Source organism: Vicia villosa, linkage group LG4 (assembly GCF_029867415.1).
Source record: "Vicia villosa cultivar HV-30 ecotype Madison, WI linkage group LG4, Vvil1.0, whole genome shotgun sequence".
Classification (NCBI taxonomy): domain Eukaryota; kingdom Viridiplantae; phylum Streptophyta; class Magnoliopsida; order Fabales; family Fabaceae; genus Vicia; species Vicia villosa.
In genome coordinates this window covers 125,239,785-125,258,159 of record NC_081183.1, presented here as the reverse complement: position 1 = coordinate 125,258,159, position 18,375 = coordinate 125,239,785, and the positions used below count along the sequence as shown (strand labels likewise).

The 18,375-nt window shown below is 37.4% G+C and overlaps 1 protein-coding gene across 1 annotated transcript; it reads left to right on the top strand.

Moving 5' to 3' along the window:
* Nucleotides 1-7,536: 7,536 nt before the first annotated feature.
* Nucleotides 7,537-14,834, top strand: LOC131595158 (uncharacterized). Its single transcript, XM_058867443.1, has 6 exons — nucleotides 7,537-7,716; nucleotides 8,078-8,217; nucleotides 10,427-10,525; nucleotides 10,636-13,887; nucleotides 14,126-14,443; nucleotides 14,528-14,834. Exon 4 carries the CDS (start codon nucleotides 10,646-10,648, stop codon nucleotides 13,877-13,879), a length of 3,234 nt encoding a protein of 1,077 aa, XP_058723426.1. The 5' UTR covers nucleotides 7,537-7,716; nucleotides 8,078-8,217; nucleotides 10,427-10,525; nucleotides 10,636-10,645; the 3' UTR covers nucleotides 13,880-13,887; nucleotides 14,126-14,443; nucleotides 14,528-14,834.
* The last annotated feature ends 3,541 nt before the right edge of the window (nucleotides 14,835-18,375 follow it).

Sequence of the window (18,375 nt, the reverse complement as noted above, 5' to 3'; positions counted from 1 at the left end):
GAATTGGAAGAACTACCTCAATTCCTGGAATAGTCTTTGATGATGTTGGAAAGAATCCAACTCCTGTTCTGTTCTTGTTGTTGGAAGGAATATTAATGTGCCCCCAACCACTGGTAGTGCCATCCTTTACAACTTGGATTGCATCTCTGTAGGAAGAAATAGATGCTGCTTTCTCCTTTCCTTTGTCCAAGGAAAGTGCTTGGAATTTAGTTCTAACAACTTCTTTTGGTTCTATGTCGGAGAATGATGACAGGTTGCTGACGATCAGAGCTCGTTCTCCACATACGGTTACCAATTTGTCATTTCTTATGAACTTCAGTTTCTGATGAAGTGTTGAAGTAATTGCCCCAGCCTCATGAATCCATGGGCGACCTAGCAAACAACTGTATTGTGCTGGAATATCCATAACTTGGAAAGTGATTTTGAACGTCTGAGGTCCAATAGTTATGGGAAGATCTACCTCTCCAAAAACTGACTTTCTTGATCCATCAAATGCTTTGACGATGACATGACTTTTTCTTAGAGGGTAATCTTCGAAAGATAATCTTGACAATGTTGATTTAGGCATGACGTTGAGAGAGGATCCGTTGTCTATTAGGACTCCTGTGAGTGTATCACCCATACAGCCAACTGAGATATGAAGTGGAAGATTATGGTCTACTCCTTCTTCAGGAAGATCTTCATCACAGAAACTTAGGTTAGTTCCGGCGGAAATGTTGGCAACGATGTTGCTGAACTGGCTTATAGTAACACTTGGTTCTACAAAAGCTTGTTCCAAAACTTTCTGTAGAGCTTCCCTATGAGCTTCAGAACTCAATAGCAGGGAAAGAACAGAAATCCTAGACGGAGTATGTAGTAATTGATCTACAATGTTGTATTCACTCCTCTGGATTAACTTCAAGATCTCATCATTTTCTTTTGCTTGAACAGCATTGGTCGGATGATTGTCTTGCCTATGTGGTACTTCCTCCGAAGGTTTCTCCACATTTTCTGTTGTTCTGTTGAAGACTCGTCCACTTCTGGTGACTCGACTGACATCAGCAATGTTGACAATAGACGGTAATGGTATTTCCTTACCATTTTCAATGAATGTAGCATTGTACTTGTATGGTATAGCCTTGCTGGACTCATACGGTACAGGACCTGGTAAGTAGATGACTAATGGAGCAATTGCTATCTTCCTGCTATCGTACTTAACTTGCATTGGTTCAACTTGATTAATTTGAGGAGATACGGTAAAGACTTCATCATCTTCTCTGTTGGCAGGAACAGTAATGGTATTGTCATCCATCAGCTTTTGAATGTCGTTGCGAACATGCAAACATCCTTGTGAATTTCTTCGACAGATTCTGCATCTACTGTAAGGATGGAAATCCGTTCCAAAGTAGGCAAGTCCATTTAAAGTCTTATGGAACCTGACTACCGATCCTTCAAGATCTTCAACTTTGTAGATTTTGTATTCTCCTGGACATCCTTGAACCATGTTGATGTCATGTTCAGTCCTGACTCGGATATGTTGAATCCATCCTAAGTCCATTTGTTCTTGTAATGCAGCTTGAACTACGACACATCCTTGATTATTCTTTGGACAAATATCGCATGTGAAGTAGTTATGGGGTGGTACATGACCGTACCCAGCTTGTTTAGCGTGCATCTTAACAAGATTTTCCCCTATCTGACGAATGTCGTAGATTTGAATGACGTTAGGGTGTTGATCTATCAGATTTACTGAAGCTTCTTTATGCTGCGGCAAAGGATTTACTTGGACGTTTGGATTAGTATCTTTGAAGGATAGCATTCCGCTCTTCACTAATCGTTGGACGTCAATCTTGAAAGGGAAATAGTTCTCAATATTGTGACCTGGTGCCCCCTGATGATAGGGACAAGATTGGTCAGCCTTATACCATGGTGAGGAACTGTTTGTAGGATTTGGAGGACTCCTTGTCTGAATGAGTCCTTTTGCCAGTAATGTTGGAAACAATTCCGCATACGGCATTGGTACTGGGTCAAAGGCAGGGTACCTTGGAGCCCGATTGTTGTAATTTGGAGGTCGAACCTACTGCTGAGGTTGCTGCGACCTTTGTTGAATTTGTTGTTGCGAAACCTGAGGTTGATAAGCTGGCGCTGAGTTAACAACCGGAGTTATTGCTGCAACTTGAGGTTGGAATTTCTTCTTGATTTTGTGCAAGACATTGCTGACATCTTGATCCTTTTTCTTCTGGAAAGAACTTCCATACTTCCTTGGACTAATAGAAGATTCTTGTTCTTTGTTCAAGCGTCCTTCTCGAACTGCTTCTTCTAAACGTAAACCCATGTTTACCATCTCGGTAAAGTCACTTGGTGCACTTGCAACCATTCGTCCGTAGTAAAATGGACTCAAAGTTTTGAGATAGATTTTTGTCATTTCTTTCTCTTCAAGTGGTGGACAAATTTGAGCAGCAACTTCACGCCATCTCTGAGCGTATTCCTTGAAGCTTTCTCTATCCTTTTGAGTCATGGCCCGGAGTTGATCTCTGTCGGGAGCCATATCCAGATTGTACTTATACTGTTTGACGAAGGCCTCTCCGAGGTCTCGAAAAGTACGAATCTCCGAACTGTCCAAGTTCATGTACCATTTGAGTGCAGCACCAGTCAGGCTGTCTTGAAAATAATGAATGAGTAATTGTTGATTATCAGTCTGAGTTGACATTCTTCGAGTGTACATCACAAGATGACTTTGTGGGCATGAATTCCCTTTGTACTTCTCGAAATCTGGTACTTTGAATTTGTGAGGAATCTTAACATTTGGAACCAGACAGAGGTCTGCAGCATTCTTTCCAAATAGATCTTGTCCTCGAAGAGTCTTGAGTTCCTTCTGCATTTACAGAAACTGTTCCTGGAACTCGTCCAATCTTTCATACACGCCAGCGTCCTCACTGGGAGCGTGATGATATACTTGTCCGCCCTGTGGAGGAAAAGTATGCATAATGGGCTGTGGAGAAGCCATGACAGCAGATCTTGGAATCTCAGCATTCTGTTGTGTGAAACCCATTGCCGTTGCTCTTGGAACTTCAATTTCCAGAGGTTTGTAACCCTCCGGTGGACGCATATCCATGGTGCCTTTTGGAGCTTCAGAAACTGGGGGTATGTATCCTTCTGGAGTAAAGTTATACGGCATGCCCCAAGGTCGGTTGGGTGGCATGGTATACTGAAGAATAGGAGTAGAAACAATCTCGGAAACCACAGTCCTTTGTGGTTCTTCTGGCGTTGGTTGATTCTGCGCAACTACCAGGGCTTCTACCATACTATTGAGTCTTTCAACAGTACCTTTGAGAGTATTAATCTCTTCCCTGAGTTCTTCATTCTCTTGCTGAAAGTCTTCCATTCTTTTCTTGCGACTTGAACGAGTGTTGTATGGATGAGACAGCTTGAAAGTCTTGGTTCACCTCCTTCTCCTCCCCTCTTTCTGGAGAAAGGAAAGTGACTATTAGATCCGCGACAATTCTCGTGTCAGTGCGTACGACTAAAGCGATGTATGATATGCAATTAAGTTAATATTTTTCAAGGAAACACCATAATTACGTTATGAAACATCAAACTTTTATTAATTAAGTGAAAACGCCGTTTTTACACACTTTGAAAAGGGAAATACAGAGAAACTGAGAGAAAGGACTCTAAAACTTTGACGAAGAGCCGACTTCACGTTCTAACATCTTCTTCTGTTTCTTGAGCTGAGCGTTCTCTGACGTGAGCTGATCGATGATCCAGGAAGCAAGAGGGATATGATGAGAAAGTGATGATTGTGTCACTTGTCGATCCAGTACTTCAAGTAACTCATCCTTCCTTCTTAGGATGTTATGAATCTCAACGTTTTCCGTGTTGACGATTCAATACTTGTTCCTCCAAGCATTCCTTTCTTGGCATACCTTGTTTAATGCCGCTTGTAGTTTTTCAACATCGGTGGAGAAAAGGTAAATTGGTTCCCTTAGGGGAATAGGTTCTTGATGTTATATGGCATCCTGAGCTTGAATGCCCTGACGCGTACCCATTGAAGGTAAGGATCTAGGGAGATGCAAAGATGTTTTCCTAACAATCTTCTCCCTTTGCTGTGAACAAGACGCCAGGCTTGGACAATTTCCTTCTTCAGCATGTTGCCATGATCGTCGATGTTCTTGAAGAACAGACCCTCCAATTGGATGTTACTTGGAATATTTTTCATAGGATAGCCGTATTGACGACGGGCTAAAGCTGGATTGTAACTGATTCCTCCCTTAGTTCCAATAAGGGGTATGTTGGGAAAACTTCCGCAACTGAAGATGATCTTGGTTTCGTCGTTGTCAGGACTACACCAATCAATATCTGTATGAGTGAGAGACATGATTTTCTGTGACCAGTAAAGGCCATCCCTCATATTCCAGAAAGTGCTGGACTTTGGCAGGTGCGAAACGAACCATTCGTATAACAACGATACGCAGCATGTGATTAATCCTCCTCGCTGCAGGTTTCTTGAATGCACAGAGTGATAAGCATCCGCAAGCAAGGTTGGAACTGGATTTCCAATTAAGAAGATCTTAATTGCGTTGATGTCGACGAAATCGTTAATGTTAGGGAACAAAATCAATCCGTAGATAAGCAAAGCCAAGATTTCCTCAAAAGCGCTCATATCTTGGATGCTGACAAAGTACCGAGCTTGATCAAACAGGAATTTGGAAGGCAATCCTTGAATTACTCCTCTACTCACCATATGAGTTCTGATGTCGACTACGTTCAAAGGAGTAGTTGCAGCAATGATAACGTCATCAGGATTCTTTTCCAAACCGGAGTACGGATCTTGCGCGTACACGGGTATTCCAATCAGACGAGAGTACTCCTCCAACGTAGGCATGAGCTGATAATCTCGATAGGTGAAGCAGTGATACGTTGGATCATAAAACTGTACCAAGGTGGGAAGGATCCCATCCACAATGTTGGTATTGAGCAAAGGCAGAAGTTTTCCATACTTCTCCTTGAAAGCCTGGGGGTTGACCACCAGTTTTCCGAGCTTTCCCAGTTCCTCGACCTGGGGAATCTTGAAGGTGTATTTCCTAGCTCTCTTTTTTCCATAATCCATGGTATAGATCCTTAAGTCCTTTCTCCGTCTCTCTCTTTCTATGAAGTTCAAAACGTTCATTATTTAGTTTCCTTGAAAAACGACTCGAAAAAGACTCTTTTTGGTTTTAATTATAATGAATGATGCATGAATGCATGAATGCACACACAAGAGTTTTTTAAACAAACATGGCGTTGAAGGGTATAGTGGTCATGAAGTCAAAACGCAAACCTCGCCCCAATGGTAAACTAAGGATAAGGATTTTTGTACCTGTAGAACGGGTTCTAGGGGTCTCAGAGTTTTTGCTCAACCTTAAAGATACGTTGATTGGTATCTATTAGAGAGTTTTCTCTGAGTGTAGTATCTGCGTGACAATTACTTTCATAATCACCGCTCTACGTCCTAAAAAAAAGGCTTTAAGTGGGGTTAATGTGTTTCTAGGTCCTCCTGGTACAAATCAGTCTCGGAATGCAGTGGCGCAGTTAATCACAACCAGCCAGGCAAATCCCAAGAGTAGATTTGGAAACCAAGATTAGAGGGCCTTCACCGGGAAGACATCCTCCATCCTATCTTATGTTGCACTCAAATCCGGGTATAGGATTTCTCACCACAAGGGGGAATCAAGCCCTTTCCCGATACAGAATAAACAAAATAAACAAATATAAATGCAGCAAACACATGAAATGACACAGAGGTTAGGCAGGACCTCTCTTGTTTGAGGGGGAATTTGGCATCCCTAATTCCTCATTGGGGCTGGACCAGCAACAAGTCAACCATTGGTTTGGATGAAAAACCAAGGTTTTTAACACTTATATCCCCAGCAGAGTCGCCATTTTTTAATGTGGTGTCGTTTTTTTTACCTCCCCGTTTCACTTGGGAGGACGGCACGCTAGACCCTTCACGCGAAATTTGGAAGGAGAATGCGCCCGTGGCGGGATGAATTTTGTTTCAGTTCTTTCTACGATATCACACGAACTTTCTTATTGTCCTACGAGTAGGAAAGGGGAAAAAAGATCTCAACTAAACCCTAGGAGTTTGCTAAGTGTGGGGATTTCACCTAGACTAGAAATTCTGGAGTCCGGGGGGTCGGTTATACATAGGGAAGTGTTTAAGCACCCTACATATCTGTAGTACTCTACAGGAACCTTCTCTGTGTCATTTGTGTTTGTGCTGCTAATGATTATTGGGAAAGTTTCTCCTTTGTGTTAGGAGAAGGAATTGAATTAAAATAAAAGAAAGACAGACAAACTGACTATTTTTGGTATTTTATTAGCTCGCTGAGATTCCTTGTGAACCTCATGCCTACATATCCCTAATGGAAGTCAGAGCTTAATGTAGTTTGGGGAACTAATTAGGGAAATTAATTATTTTTGGGTGCCTTGCTTGAAGCTCAAGGTTGAAGCTTGAATTAAATCTCTGTTTACAATAAAGAGGCATGAAATCATCTTTACAGAGAGGTATTTGTACTATTCTACCACAAACATTGTAAAGGAGTGACAGAATAACTGAATTCATTTCTTTCAAGAGGGGGACCTTACTTGTGTATGTGCAAGTATACCAGTCAAATGCCTCTTAAATGAAAGAAAGATGCTCATCCAAATTAGGGAAAGTTACCACATGTCTGGGTTTTACTGCCAGCTCATGCCTTTCAAAATCCTAAATGGGAGACTTGATTAAAATGTAATGTTTGTTTGTTTGAATGTGGTAGAGTAGTAAAAATATCTTTCTATAGAGATAAGCTATGTCTATCTACTGTATAAAAGATTTTACTTTAGCTGGCTTGTATGAGGCCCAAGCTTGAGGCTTTTTGATTGATTTATTAATTATTATTGACTCTGGGAGATGACTCCACTGGGGATTAATTACAGGGTTTTTTTTTTGTGTTCTGTACAAAGCCCAGAATTGAGGCTGACTCTATTTGGAGAGTGTTTATTTGATGGATTTTTATTTAGTGTTCTGTACAAAGCCCAGAAGTGAGGCTGACTCTAGCTAGGGAAAAACATTATTTTATGCCTTGTACAAAGCCCAAGGTTAACTACGCCAAAAATGACTTTAGGCAGCGCACCTTTGACAGCGCTTATTTCCAAAAGCGCTGCTATAAGTTAAATAAAAAATAAAACGCGCAAAATATATATGAAAATCTGAAAAAAGTGCTGCTATAAGTCCTACCTTAGATAGCGCTTATTTAAAGCGCTACTAAAAGGCCCAGCACTTTTAAAAAGCGCTGCTAAAGACCGCATATTAGAAGCGCTTTTGAGAAGCGCTGCTAAAAGGCACACATTAGAAAGCGCTTCTGAAAGCGCTGTTAAAAAGTATTCTTAAAGCGCTGCCATTGGCCTAGGGTCTTGAAAATTTATTTTATTTAAAATTAAAAAGATTCAACTACGGGGATCGAACCCCTGCCCTTCTAGGGATTTAGAAATTAGAATTGAAATTAAAAAACAATAATTAACATTAAATTAGAAAATAATCTCCATATTCACTTGATTGTTCTTCTCTTTCACTAATAAGCCCTAAAATCTCAACGAGCTTTTCCCTTCTTCCTTTCCTCACTCGCTGTGCAAACTGATTTCCCTTCTTCAAATTTCGACGTGCTTTTCTTCTTCTTCGTTTCCTCTCTCGCCGACGAACCCTAAGAACTCTCAAAGGTAAAAAATTTCTTCTTGTTCAATCTTCTCTGTAGAGGTATTCAATTTTTTTACCATTCACTCGCTCAGCTCGCTCATTAATGTATTTTAGGGTTTAATACTACTTACAACAGATGTGTTGATTCTATTCTTGTTTCTTAGTTTAATAGTTGGTTCCACTCTGTCCACCTGTCATTTGTTCTACTTGTTCGGTTGATGAATTGAATTTGATTTGATTTCTTAATTCTAAGGTTTTGCTCATATTTGTTTTTCTATCTGCTAAAGGAGATAATTGATAATCTTCATATGCTTTTGTCTAGATTGTATAGATTCTGTAACTTATAGACTCAATTCTTCATTTAATAATTTATCCGTTTAACAGAAAGTTGGTGCCACTCTGTCCACCTCTCGACATCATCTCCTGCTTGTGTTGCTCGTTCTTCTTTGATTCCACGGTGGAGATTGTGAGCGGTTTGTTGATTTCATAGTGCTGATACGTTTCTTCAATCCTTGATTCCACAGGTACGTCACAACCACTTATTTAGTGTTTCTCTATATCATAAACTGCTTATTTAGTGTTTCTCTATATTTCTCTGTGATCCATTAACTGCATTAAATGATACACGGAAACGATTTTTGGTTTCTATTACTTCCTCGATCGATTCATGTAATGTTTCAGTTAGCATTGTTGGGTTGATGTTGTTCACAACAGCACTAGTGTTGTTTCTGCTGCACCTCTTTTCGCTTTGCAGACGACGACAGACTAGTACTAGGACAACCTGTGAATTGTTGAACAAAATGCATACATTTTTCCAACTCTAGCTAGCTTAGAGCATCAGATGTTATATCAAAATAGACTTAGAAGAACTTTGCAAACCAAGAAGCTAAACCACCATAGGTAAACAAAATTGACACTGATAGAGAATAACCATAAAACTAGTCTGTAATAATCTACAAGACCTATAATACTAGTCCAAATTTTTTATACTAACCATACAAAACAAATTTTGTTTCTTGCATTCATTTTAAGCACCAACCAATCAACCTTATTAATTTTATTACACAACAACAACAATTACATATTACTTCAAACTTCTTGCTAATCTCTCTCGCGGAGCCATCTGTAAAATAGAAATCACCGGTTCTGTTAAGGGAAAATCTTGCTGGTGTTGCTGTTATGGAATTTGAAATTGAATTCACATTGCAATTTTCAATGTCTGGCTTATTAATTTGAGCAACACTGTGGCCACCCACACTGAAATTGGAAACTGGAATAGCAGCAGCAGCAGCAAGAAACAATAATAAGACACTATTTCATTGAATCAAATTAGTTAATATGAGAGTTTATTCAATTTCCAAATAGACCTACTCACCAAGAACATCATTTTGTTTGAATGTGTTATTGGAATCCCAGTAGGAGTAAAACTTAGTGCCAACACTATTTGTCCAATCTGTTGTCCCTCCAACAATATGATCTGCTGCATCTGTTCTTTATAGTATTGTTGCAACAAAAGCAATTACTAAAATAATTGACATATTCTTTAACTGAGACATTCTTTTTGTGTAATCAATTTGTGTTTTCAAGTTGTCCCTGTTTATTTGTGTATTTGTGTTTTTATTACAAGCGCACAATATGAAACTATTAGAGAGTTATTCAAGTGAAACTATTATGGTACACCACACAATATGAAAATGGGGCCAGGTTTCTGAGGTTATGTAGGTTTCCTATCTTATTTTGGATGGATCTTACAACTGAAATATCATAAAGATAAATATTTTGAAGTTGTTTTGGGGAAAACAAACAGTGTCATGCTTTTACTTTTATGTCTTATTAACTATGTTTCTCCAAATGCATGTAAGTTATTTGTGAGTGTGTGTGGTAAAGTACTAGAGATGTACATATGTAATGAAATCAAAAACTAAAAAGCCACAAAACAAATACTGTCACGAATTAACATAGAATAACCTTAGGGTCCCATTTTCTTCAATCATAGTCATATGTTCCATGAATGGTAGTATTCACATGACAATGGGACCATTCATTTTAAATAATCTTATGTCTCATTTTCGTTTTGCTTTTGGCATAAAAATCTAAAAGCGTAATAAAACTCTAAAATTAAAAATCAAAACGAAAAATGCAAAAAGCAAAATTAAACTACTAAGATAGATGGTCCATTTGTTTTGTTACTAGATTTTATTAATTCAAACCTAACAGACAACTCACATATTTAAACTTAGCAAACTGGTCATTCTCATTAAAATACTAAAATACTAATAGTTGATTAGTGAATCCTTAAGTTTTGATCAAATTTCATGTTATTTAAATCAAGAAGTATAAAATACTAATAGTTGATTTTCTAGGAAACACATTTAGTTTTAGTTTTCGGAATATTTCTAGGAAATACTAAAAGTTTTTTGTTTTCGGAATAACATTCCATGTACACACTTGTTATAGTGTAAGCTTCAAGAGTCTTGTCCTTTAAGATGAATTAGTCGATTTGTTCACTAATGTTCTCAAATCCAGTACCAACATGGTTATTCCCTATTTCAAAGAATGCTTGTATACAACATTACCAACACTTTTACTTTTGTTACTTTCACTCAATGTTCTTGTTAATTTTAGTGTGGTGGTAATTACACAATACTCCACATGAAAATATAGTTAGTTTAAATATAAATTCAATTCTCCTTCTTTTTCTCTTCAATTAACTTTTTTATTTTATATTTTCAGGAATATCTTTGTTAGGGGTTACTTGTGAAGAGTGAAGTTCGATTCGTTTCCAAGAATCTAACAGTGTGTGTTTCCAGAAGTTGCTGACTTTCTCTACAGGTAATTAGTTATTCTTTTGCTATAGTTGTGTGACTAATTAGCGTTTTTTGCTTAGCTTATTTTGAAATAGTTGCGTGAATAATTATAGTGTTTTTGTTTACCTTAATTAGTGATAATTCCATGGATAAAAAATGGATGAATGCCGATCGATTGTCAAAAGAGTACGAGAATGGGGTATTGGAATTCGTTAAGTTTGCTGTTGAACACGTCAAAGACGTCGGTCGAATGAAATGTCCTTGTTTGGGTTGTTGTTATGGGGATCGGGTTGACGCAGCTGGATTGAAATCGCATTTACTGACGCATGGGATTGATCGAAGTTATAAGTGTTGGATATATCATGGTGAGAAAATTAACGAGAATGTTGAACCGGGGGAGAAAAGTAATACGACGACCTATGCTCCAGACGACAATGACACGGATACATACGATTGTGATCGAGTCGAAGAGATTGCAGAAGCACTTGAAGAAGATCTTAAGGACTGTCCCAAAATGTTTGAGAGGTTGGTAAGCGATGCAGAGAAACCGCTGTATAAAGGTTGCAATAAATTCACAAGACTGTCTGCGATATTAAAGTTGTACAACTTAAAGGCGGGCAATGGATGGTCGGATAAAAGTTTCACAGAGTTATTAGCCCTCCTGAGAGATATGCTTCCGGAGGATAATGTTCTTCCTAATCGAACCTATGAGGCCAAAAAAATGTTGTGCTCTATTGGCATGAGCTATGATAAGATACATGCTTGTCCAAACGATTGCATTTTGTTTCGAAACGAATATGCATCGTTAAATGAGTGCCCTAAATGCGGTTTATCTCGATATAAGAAAAAAATGTCTCCAGCAAAAGTCTTATGGTATTTTCCTATAATTCCGAGATTTAGGCGCATGTTTCGTAGTGAAACCGATGCAAGACATTTGACTTGGCATGCAGATGAAAGAATTATTGATGGAAAGTATCGACATCCAGCAGATTCACCACAATGGTCGAAAATTGATGATGATTATCGCGATTTTGGAGAAGAAGCAAGAAACCTTCGATTGGCATTATCTACTGATGGAATGAACCCACATGGTCTTCAAAGTATCTCACATACCACATGGCCTGTGATTCTTATGATTTATAACCTACCCCCATGGCTATGTATGAAGCGTAAGTACATGATGTTATCTATGTTAATTTCTGGGCCTAAACAACCAGGGAATGACATAGACGTATACTTGACACCTTTGATCGAAGATTTAAAGATTTTGTGGGAGAACGGTGTGGAGGTTTATGATGGATATAGGAAAGAAAGTTTCAATTTGAGGGCGATGTTATTTGGCACAATTAATGATTTTCCAGCATACGGAAATCTATCAGGGTACAGCATTAAAGGTCAAAAAGCGTGTCCTGTTTGTGAAGATGAAACCGATACGACGCGATTGGACCTTTGTCAGAAGAATGTGTTTCTCGGTCATCGTAGATTCTTACATTCTAAACATCACTATCGTGGGTGGAGACAAGCATTCAATGGAAAGGCAGAACAACGTAAAGCTCCACCTATATTGACAGGTGATCAAATTTTTGAAAAGGTGAAAGATGTGAGTACTCAGTTTGGCAAGCCTTTTGCACATGAGGTTGTCAAAGGTGGGTGGAAGAAGAGGTCGATTTTTTTTGAATTGCCATATTGGAAGTCTTTGTATGTGAGACATTTTCTCGATGTTATGCATATTGAAAAAAATGTATTTGAAAGTGTTATTGGTACGTTACTCAATATAAAGGGAAAGTCTAAGGATGGCGTTAATGCAAGGGAGGACATGTTAACGATGGGAATAAGAACTGAATTGAGACCAGTGAAGAAAGGAAGACGAACATATCTACCACCTGCTGCTTTTACTCTATCTAGAAAGGAGAAAAAAATATTGTGCAAGTTTCTAAGTGAAGTAAAAGTTCCAGAAGGATACTCTTCAGATATCAGAAGACTCGTGTCTATGAAAGACCTTAAGTTGAAGAGTTTAAAGACACATGATTGTCATGTTATAATGGAGCATTTTCTACCAATAGGTATACGTTCCATTTTGCCAGAAAAAGTAAGAAGCGCCATCACTAAATTGTGTTTTTTCTTTAGGTCAATCTGTAGTAAGGTGATCGATCCTGAGGTCTTACCAACACTGCAAAAAGAAATAGTTATTACCTTGTGTGAGCTTGAAATGTATTTTCCTCCCTCTTTTTTTGACATAATGGTACATCTTGTTGTTCATCTTGTGAAAGAGACACAGTTGTGTGGACCAGCTTATATGAGATGGATGTATCCTGCTGAACGTTATATGAAAATATTAAAAGGGTACGTGAAAAACCGGAGTCGCCCAGAGGGTTGTATTGTTGAACGATACATTGTTGAAGAAGCGGTTGAGTTTTGTACTGAATATTTGTCCAATGTTCAATCCGTTGGGCTCCCCAAAACTCATATTTTTGAAAAAAGGGAAGGTAAAAAATTAATTGGAAATAAAATTGTGACAATATCAAGGGTTGAACGGGAGCAAGTGCAGTTGTATGTTCTACACAATGACAGTGAGGTTGAGCCATATGTTGAAATGCACAAGGTTGTACTCCGAGGGTTAAATCAAAACAGAAATGAAAATTGGATAGTACAAGAGCATAATCAAAGTTTTATACAATGGTTTAAGGATCATATTTATTCAAAGCACTCTTCAGATCCCGCTTCAATAACAGAAAGGTTGAGATGTTTGGCATATGGTCCAAGTTTGCATGTGTTTTCTCACAGCGCATACGCAATAAATGGATACACATTTTATACCAAAGAACAAGATGATAAGAGTTCTATGCAAAATAGTGGTGTCACCGTGCTAGCTGAAGCAATGCACATATCAAGTATGAAGGACTTAAACCCGAAATATGCAAATTTGTCATATTTTGGGGTTATTGAGCACATTTGGGTGTTTGATTACGAGAAGTTTAAGATTCCTATCTTTGGTTGCAAGTGGGTAAATAGTAATGGCATACGAATGGATAAGTCAGGATTTCTGCAAGTTGATCTTAATAGGGTGGGGTACAAAGATGAGCCTTTTATTCTAGCATCTCAAGCTAAACAAGTGTTTTATGTCACTGACCCGTCGAGTACGAAATGGTCTATAGTGCTTTTATCTAACAAAGTGGTTGATGATACCGGTGTAGATCAAGGTGATATTGATGTTGAGAATCAGTCAAGTGTTAGACAGAATGATCAAGATGAGAATAGTATAACGAATGAATCATATATCAGAAAGGATCATGATGAGGGAATTTGGATCAATTCTGACGTCCGCATTGCTAAGAAACAAGTAATTCGTATTTCAACCAAGAAAAGAAAAAGATGTTAGTGAAAGATGTGAGTGATATTTAGTACCTATTTTTTGTTTTATTTTCATTGTTCATCGTGTTATCCTGTGATTACTATATGATAATATTTGATAATGTAACTATGTGAGTGTTACTAGTATGTCTGAATGTGTTAATCAATAAATTATTGTGTACAGTGTAATCTTATGATGTAATAAGTTTATGTTTTATATTCAATTGATTATGGAATTTTTTGAGTGTCATTGATTATGTTTTTCTTATTATAGGTTAATTAGATGGCTAGTAACGAGGATCAACCACATGATCATGATGATATTGATGATGGAGATCATGAGAGCATTGTTGATCAGGAAGCGGAAATTAGAAGAGGAATAACACTTATGAAGGAAGTCATTCGGAAACGAGACCAAGGCATACTATTAGATGCGCATTGGAGCGAAAGTGGACTACTAATTGAGCCTAACGGTTCAAAGATTACAAGTTTTATTGGTGCACTCGTAAGGAATGCAATTCCAATTACTTGTGATGATTGGAGAGATACAAATTTGGAAGAAGCTAAAGACAAACTTTGGATTGAGATACAGGTACCATATGTGATGTTATTTGTTTTTAATGATGATTACGTCTTTAAATTACTTGTACTAACGCACTGTGTATGTTTTTCGTAGAGGAGTTTCAACAACATGGAGGATAATAGAAGAAAAATTTGTCTCAAGTTGGCCGGAAGACTACTAAGAGGGTTTAGGACTTTTATAACTAGAAGATATCTTACGGATAAGAATAAAAATTTTGTTGATGCAGAGTATCCAAAAAGATATAAAAGTTTGATTTCACCTGAAGAATGGGAAACGTTTAAAGAAAAACGAAAAAACCCAAAATTTCGGAGTAGAAGTGAAACAAATCGCCAAAGAGCATCAGGTCCCCCATATCCATACAGAAAAGGGCGTATGGGATATGGACGCTTAGAACAGTCTATTGTAAGTATCTATAAATTTCAATGTTATACTTATTCATCGTGAGTTATATTTGATCATATTATTTGGCTTAATGTGTAGTTAACAAGGGAGAGTAGTTCTGAAACATCTGTTCCACCACATGTTTTGTGGAAGGAAGCCCGTGTGGGAAAGGATGGAGTTGTCAAAGAAGATGTTCAAAAAGTTTTTGAAAAATGCGTAAGTATAGGTCGTGCCTTCTCACAACTTTACAACTCTCTGATATTCCGCAAGGAAACACCCGTCTTGTACCTATGGCGGAAGATGTGTTTGGTATTGAGCATCAAGAAACAATTGGTATGGAGGATTTTGAACAAATTTTTGAACATACGCAATTAGGCCTCGGTGTTATTGATACATACATAAGGTATATCCGATCTAATTTGTTTAATTAAATGAACAATTCGTTTACTCATTTAAAATGTTAACGAGGTCTTTTATTTAAGGTTTTTGTATGAAAAATTGATGCACCCGAGTGGATTGAGGCAAAGATTCGCTTTCTTTGCTCCCTTCATTACCAACTTAGGGTTAATCATATCTAAACCGGATGAAGTCATGGCGTATGTACTCAACCGTTTTATGGCCAGCATAAATTCAGAAAAGTTGTTCTTTTTACCGTTAAATACCGGCAACGGGTTAGACTTTAATTCTAAATTCATCTATTATAATTTTTCATATTTTTACATTGTGTAGAAAGTTTTCATCTCTCACAATTGTTTTGCCTTACAGTGGACATTGGTTGTTGGTCGCGATTAATCCTATCAGTGAAGTTGTATATTTTCTAGATTCCTTACACAATCCAGTTAGTACATACGAAGCTATGAAGAATTTGGTTGATACGTAAGTGAGATTGTTTTAAATATTCGTGTGTATATTTATTTATTTATGGGAATTGTTTTAAATTATGCGTTTATGTTTTATTAGCGTTATACAAGTTTTTCGAGCACAAAGAGGAAGTCAAGTACCAAAGAGTAAAGCCAACAACATCACATGGATTCGAGTGGAGGTATATTAATTAATTATCATAATTTTGATTATATAAATAGTGATGATACGTGATAAAACTTAGGCCTTATCCATATTTTATTTCCATGTGTAGTGTCCTGGACAGCGAAATGCAGTAGATTGCGGTTTTTACATGTTGCAGTTTATGAAGGAAATTCTTCTTTCGAATCAAATAGAGATTCCGTCCAAGGTATGGATTTCTAACTTAAGAGTTAATTTAATATTTAACACATATTTCTCATATAATTAAATAGTTTTAACTTAAACATACCATGTTATATTATTTTCTAGTACTTTGATGACTTCAAGTGTGCTACTTACTCAAAATCTAAGTTGGATGAACTTAAGGAGGAATGGTGTCAATTCATGATTGAGTTGAAAGTTGTATAGGTATATTGAAATCTTACTATAATTGATGAGAATTTTGAGTATAGCCAAGTGCATGTTGCAATATTTGATTTATCTACATAGATTATTTAGTGATATGTAGGCCGTTTGAAATACATTCGTGGCAAATGTAGAATGGTTTTATGTACACTAATGTAGAATGATTTTCACCTTTATATTATTTTGTTTTTGGTTTTCTGTTATTCTGTTTTGTGATTGTAATGGTTTGATGCAATTGCAGGATATTGAAGGGTAAAAAGGTTAGCTGGCAAGAAGAAAAAGTAGATATTAATTAGCATCCTTTTGACTTGTGTAAAAAATAACAATGTTTTGGATGATGCAATTGTTTTCATTGAATTGGATGTAATTTTGTTGTTGTTTAGTAATATATTCTTAGCATATAAAAAATCCAAAGTTTATTCGTATATATATATATATATATATATATATATATATATATATATATATATATATATATATATATATATATATATATATATTCTTAGCATCTTAGCTATGAAAAATAGAGTTTTTTTTGTTGTTTATACGTATATTGTACAGGTGCAAAATGTGGTGAAAACCTAGGGCAAGCCTTTTTTAAATTGATCCATCTAAAAATTTCGTGGACATTAGACAGCGCTTTAAAAGAGAAGCGCTGCCTAAAAGCTATTTAAAAAATTTGTTTCAGAAAAGCGCTGCCTAAAGGGGGCCTTTAACAGCGCATTTAAGAAAAAAGCGCTGGCTAAAGTGGGCCTTTAGCAGCGCTTGTGGGGACAGCGCTGCCTGAAGGTTGCCTTTAGCAGCGCTTTTAACAGGCTTTTTCTTAAAAATTGTTTCAGACAAGCGCTGTCTAAAGGGGGTCTTTAGCAGCGCTTTTAATAAAAAAGCGCTGTCTAAAGTGGGCCTTTAGCAGCGCTTTATAGGTAAAAGTGCTGACTAAAGGGTGCCTTTAGCAGCGCTTTTAAGGTGAAAAAAAGCGCTGCCTTTACCTACGGCAGCGGTGGAATAGATAGCGCTTCAAAGCGCTGCCTTAAGCCCAAAAAAGCGCTGTCTTTTTACTTGTTTGGCGTAGTGGTTGTGGCTGACTCTAAAATAAACTGAGTATGGATGACTCTATGGAGAAAAGATCCTAGGTGTTAGGAATCTTTGACTCATGAAATATGGTTTAATCTGCCTTGTACAAAGCCCAAGGTTGTGGCTGACTCTAAAATAAACTGAGTATGGATGACTCTATGGAGAAAAGATCCTAGGTGTTAGGAATCTTTGACTCATGAAATATGGTTTAATCTGCCTTGTACAAAGCCCAAGGTTGTGGCTACTGAATGATGAGGAACTCACTGGGGAGACTCTATTATCTGCCTTGTACAATGCCCAAGGTTGAGGCTGACTCTTGACAGGGGAGTTTTATTGTTTGGTGCCTTGTATGAAGCCCAAGGTTGAGGCTAACTGTTTTTTGTTGATTTTGACTCTACTGGAGAGTTTATTTATTAAAAGACTGTTTTTTTTCCTTTGGAAGCTAACCCTTTCAAGGGATTTTGACTCAGCTGGTGAATTTGTCTGTTAAAAGACTGATTTTATCATGTTTTTTGGAGGCTGACCCTTTCCAGGGGTTTTAACTCTTTTGGGGAAATTATCTCCTAAGAGAATGAATCTTTGGTTTTGAAAGACTGATGTTGTTGAAATGAAAGAATGATGTTGGAGGCTAACCCTTTCCAGGGGTTTTGATTAAAATGACTGAATGTGTGGAGGCTAACCCTTTCCAGGGGTTTTTATTGAAATGATTGGCAGAAAGATTATCTAGTGGAGACTTCTTGTTTAAAGCCCAAGATGAAGGCTGACACTTACTGAGGATAAGCAAATAAGGATCCTAGACTCTGCTAAGGAAGATTGATGAAGATAAGGGTGACAGAGACTGTCCATGTCTCTCATTCCAAAAATGTACTCAATGTGAAATTGAGACAAACTTAGCTTGTTTAAAGTCTGGTTTAAATTGGAAGAAACTCACCAAGGTAGGCTAAAAGGTGACTAAAGACCTGTTCCTATGTTTATAAGAAACCTGATGGGTCCTTGTATATAAGCTCAAGAGGAAGCTGGAAATGCTTTTAAGAAGCATATGGGTCCTTGTACAAAGC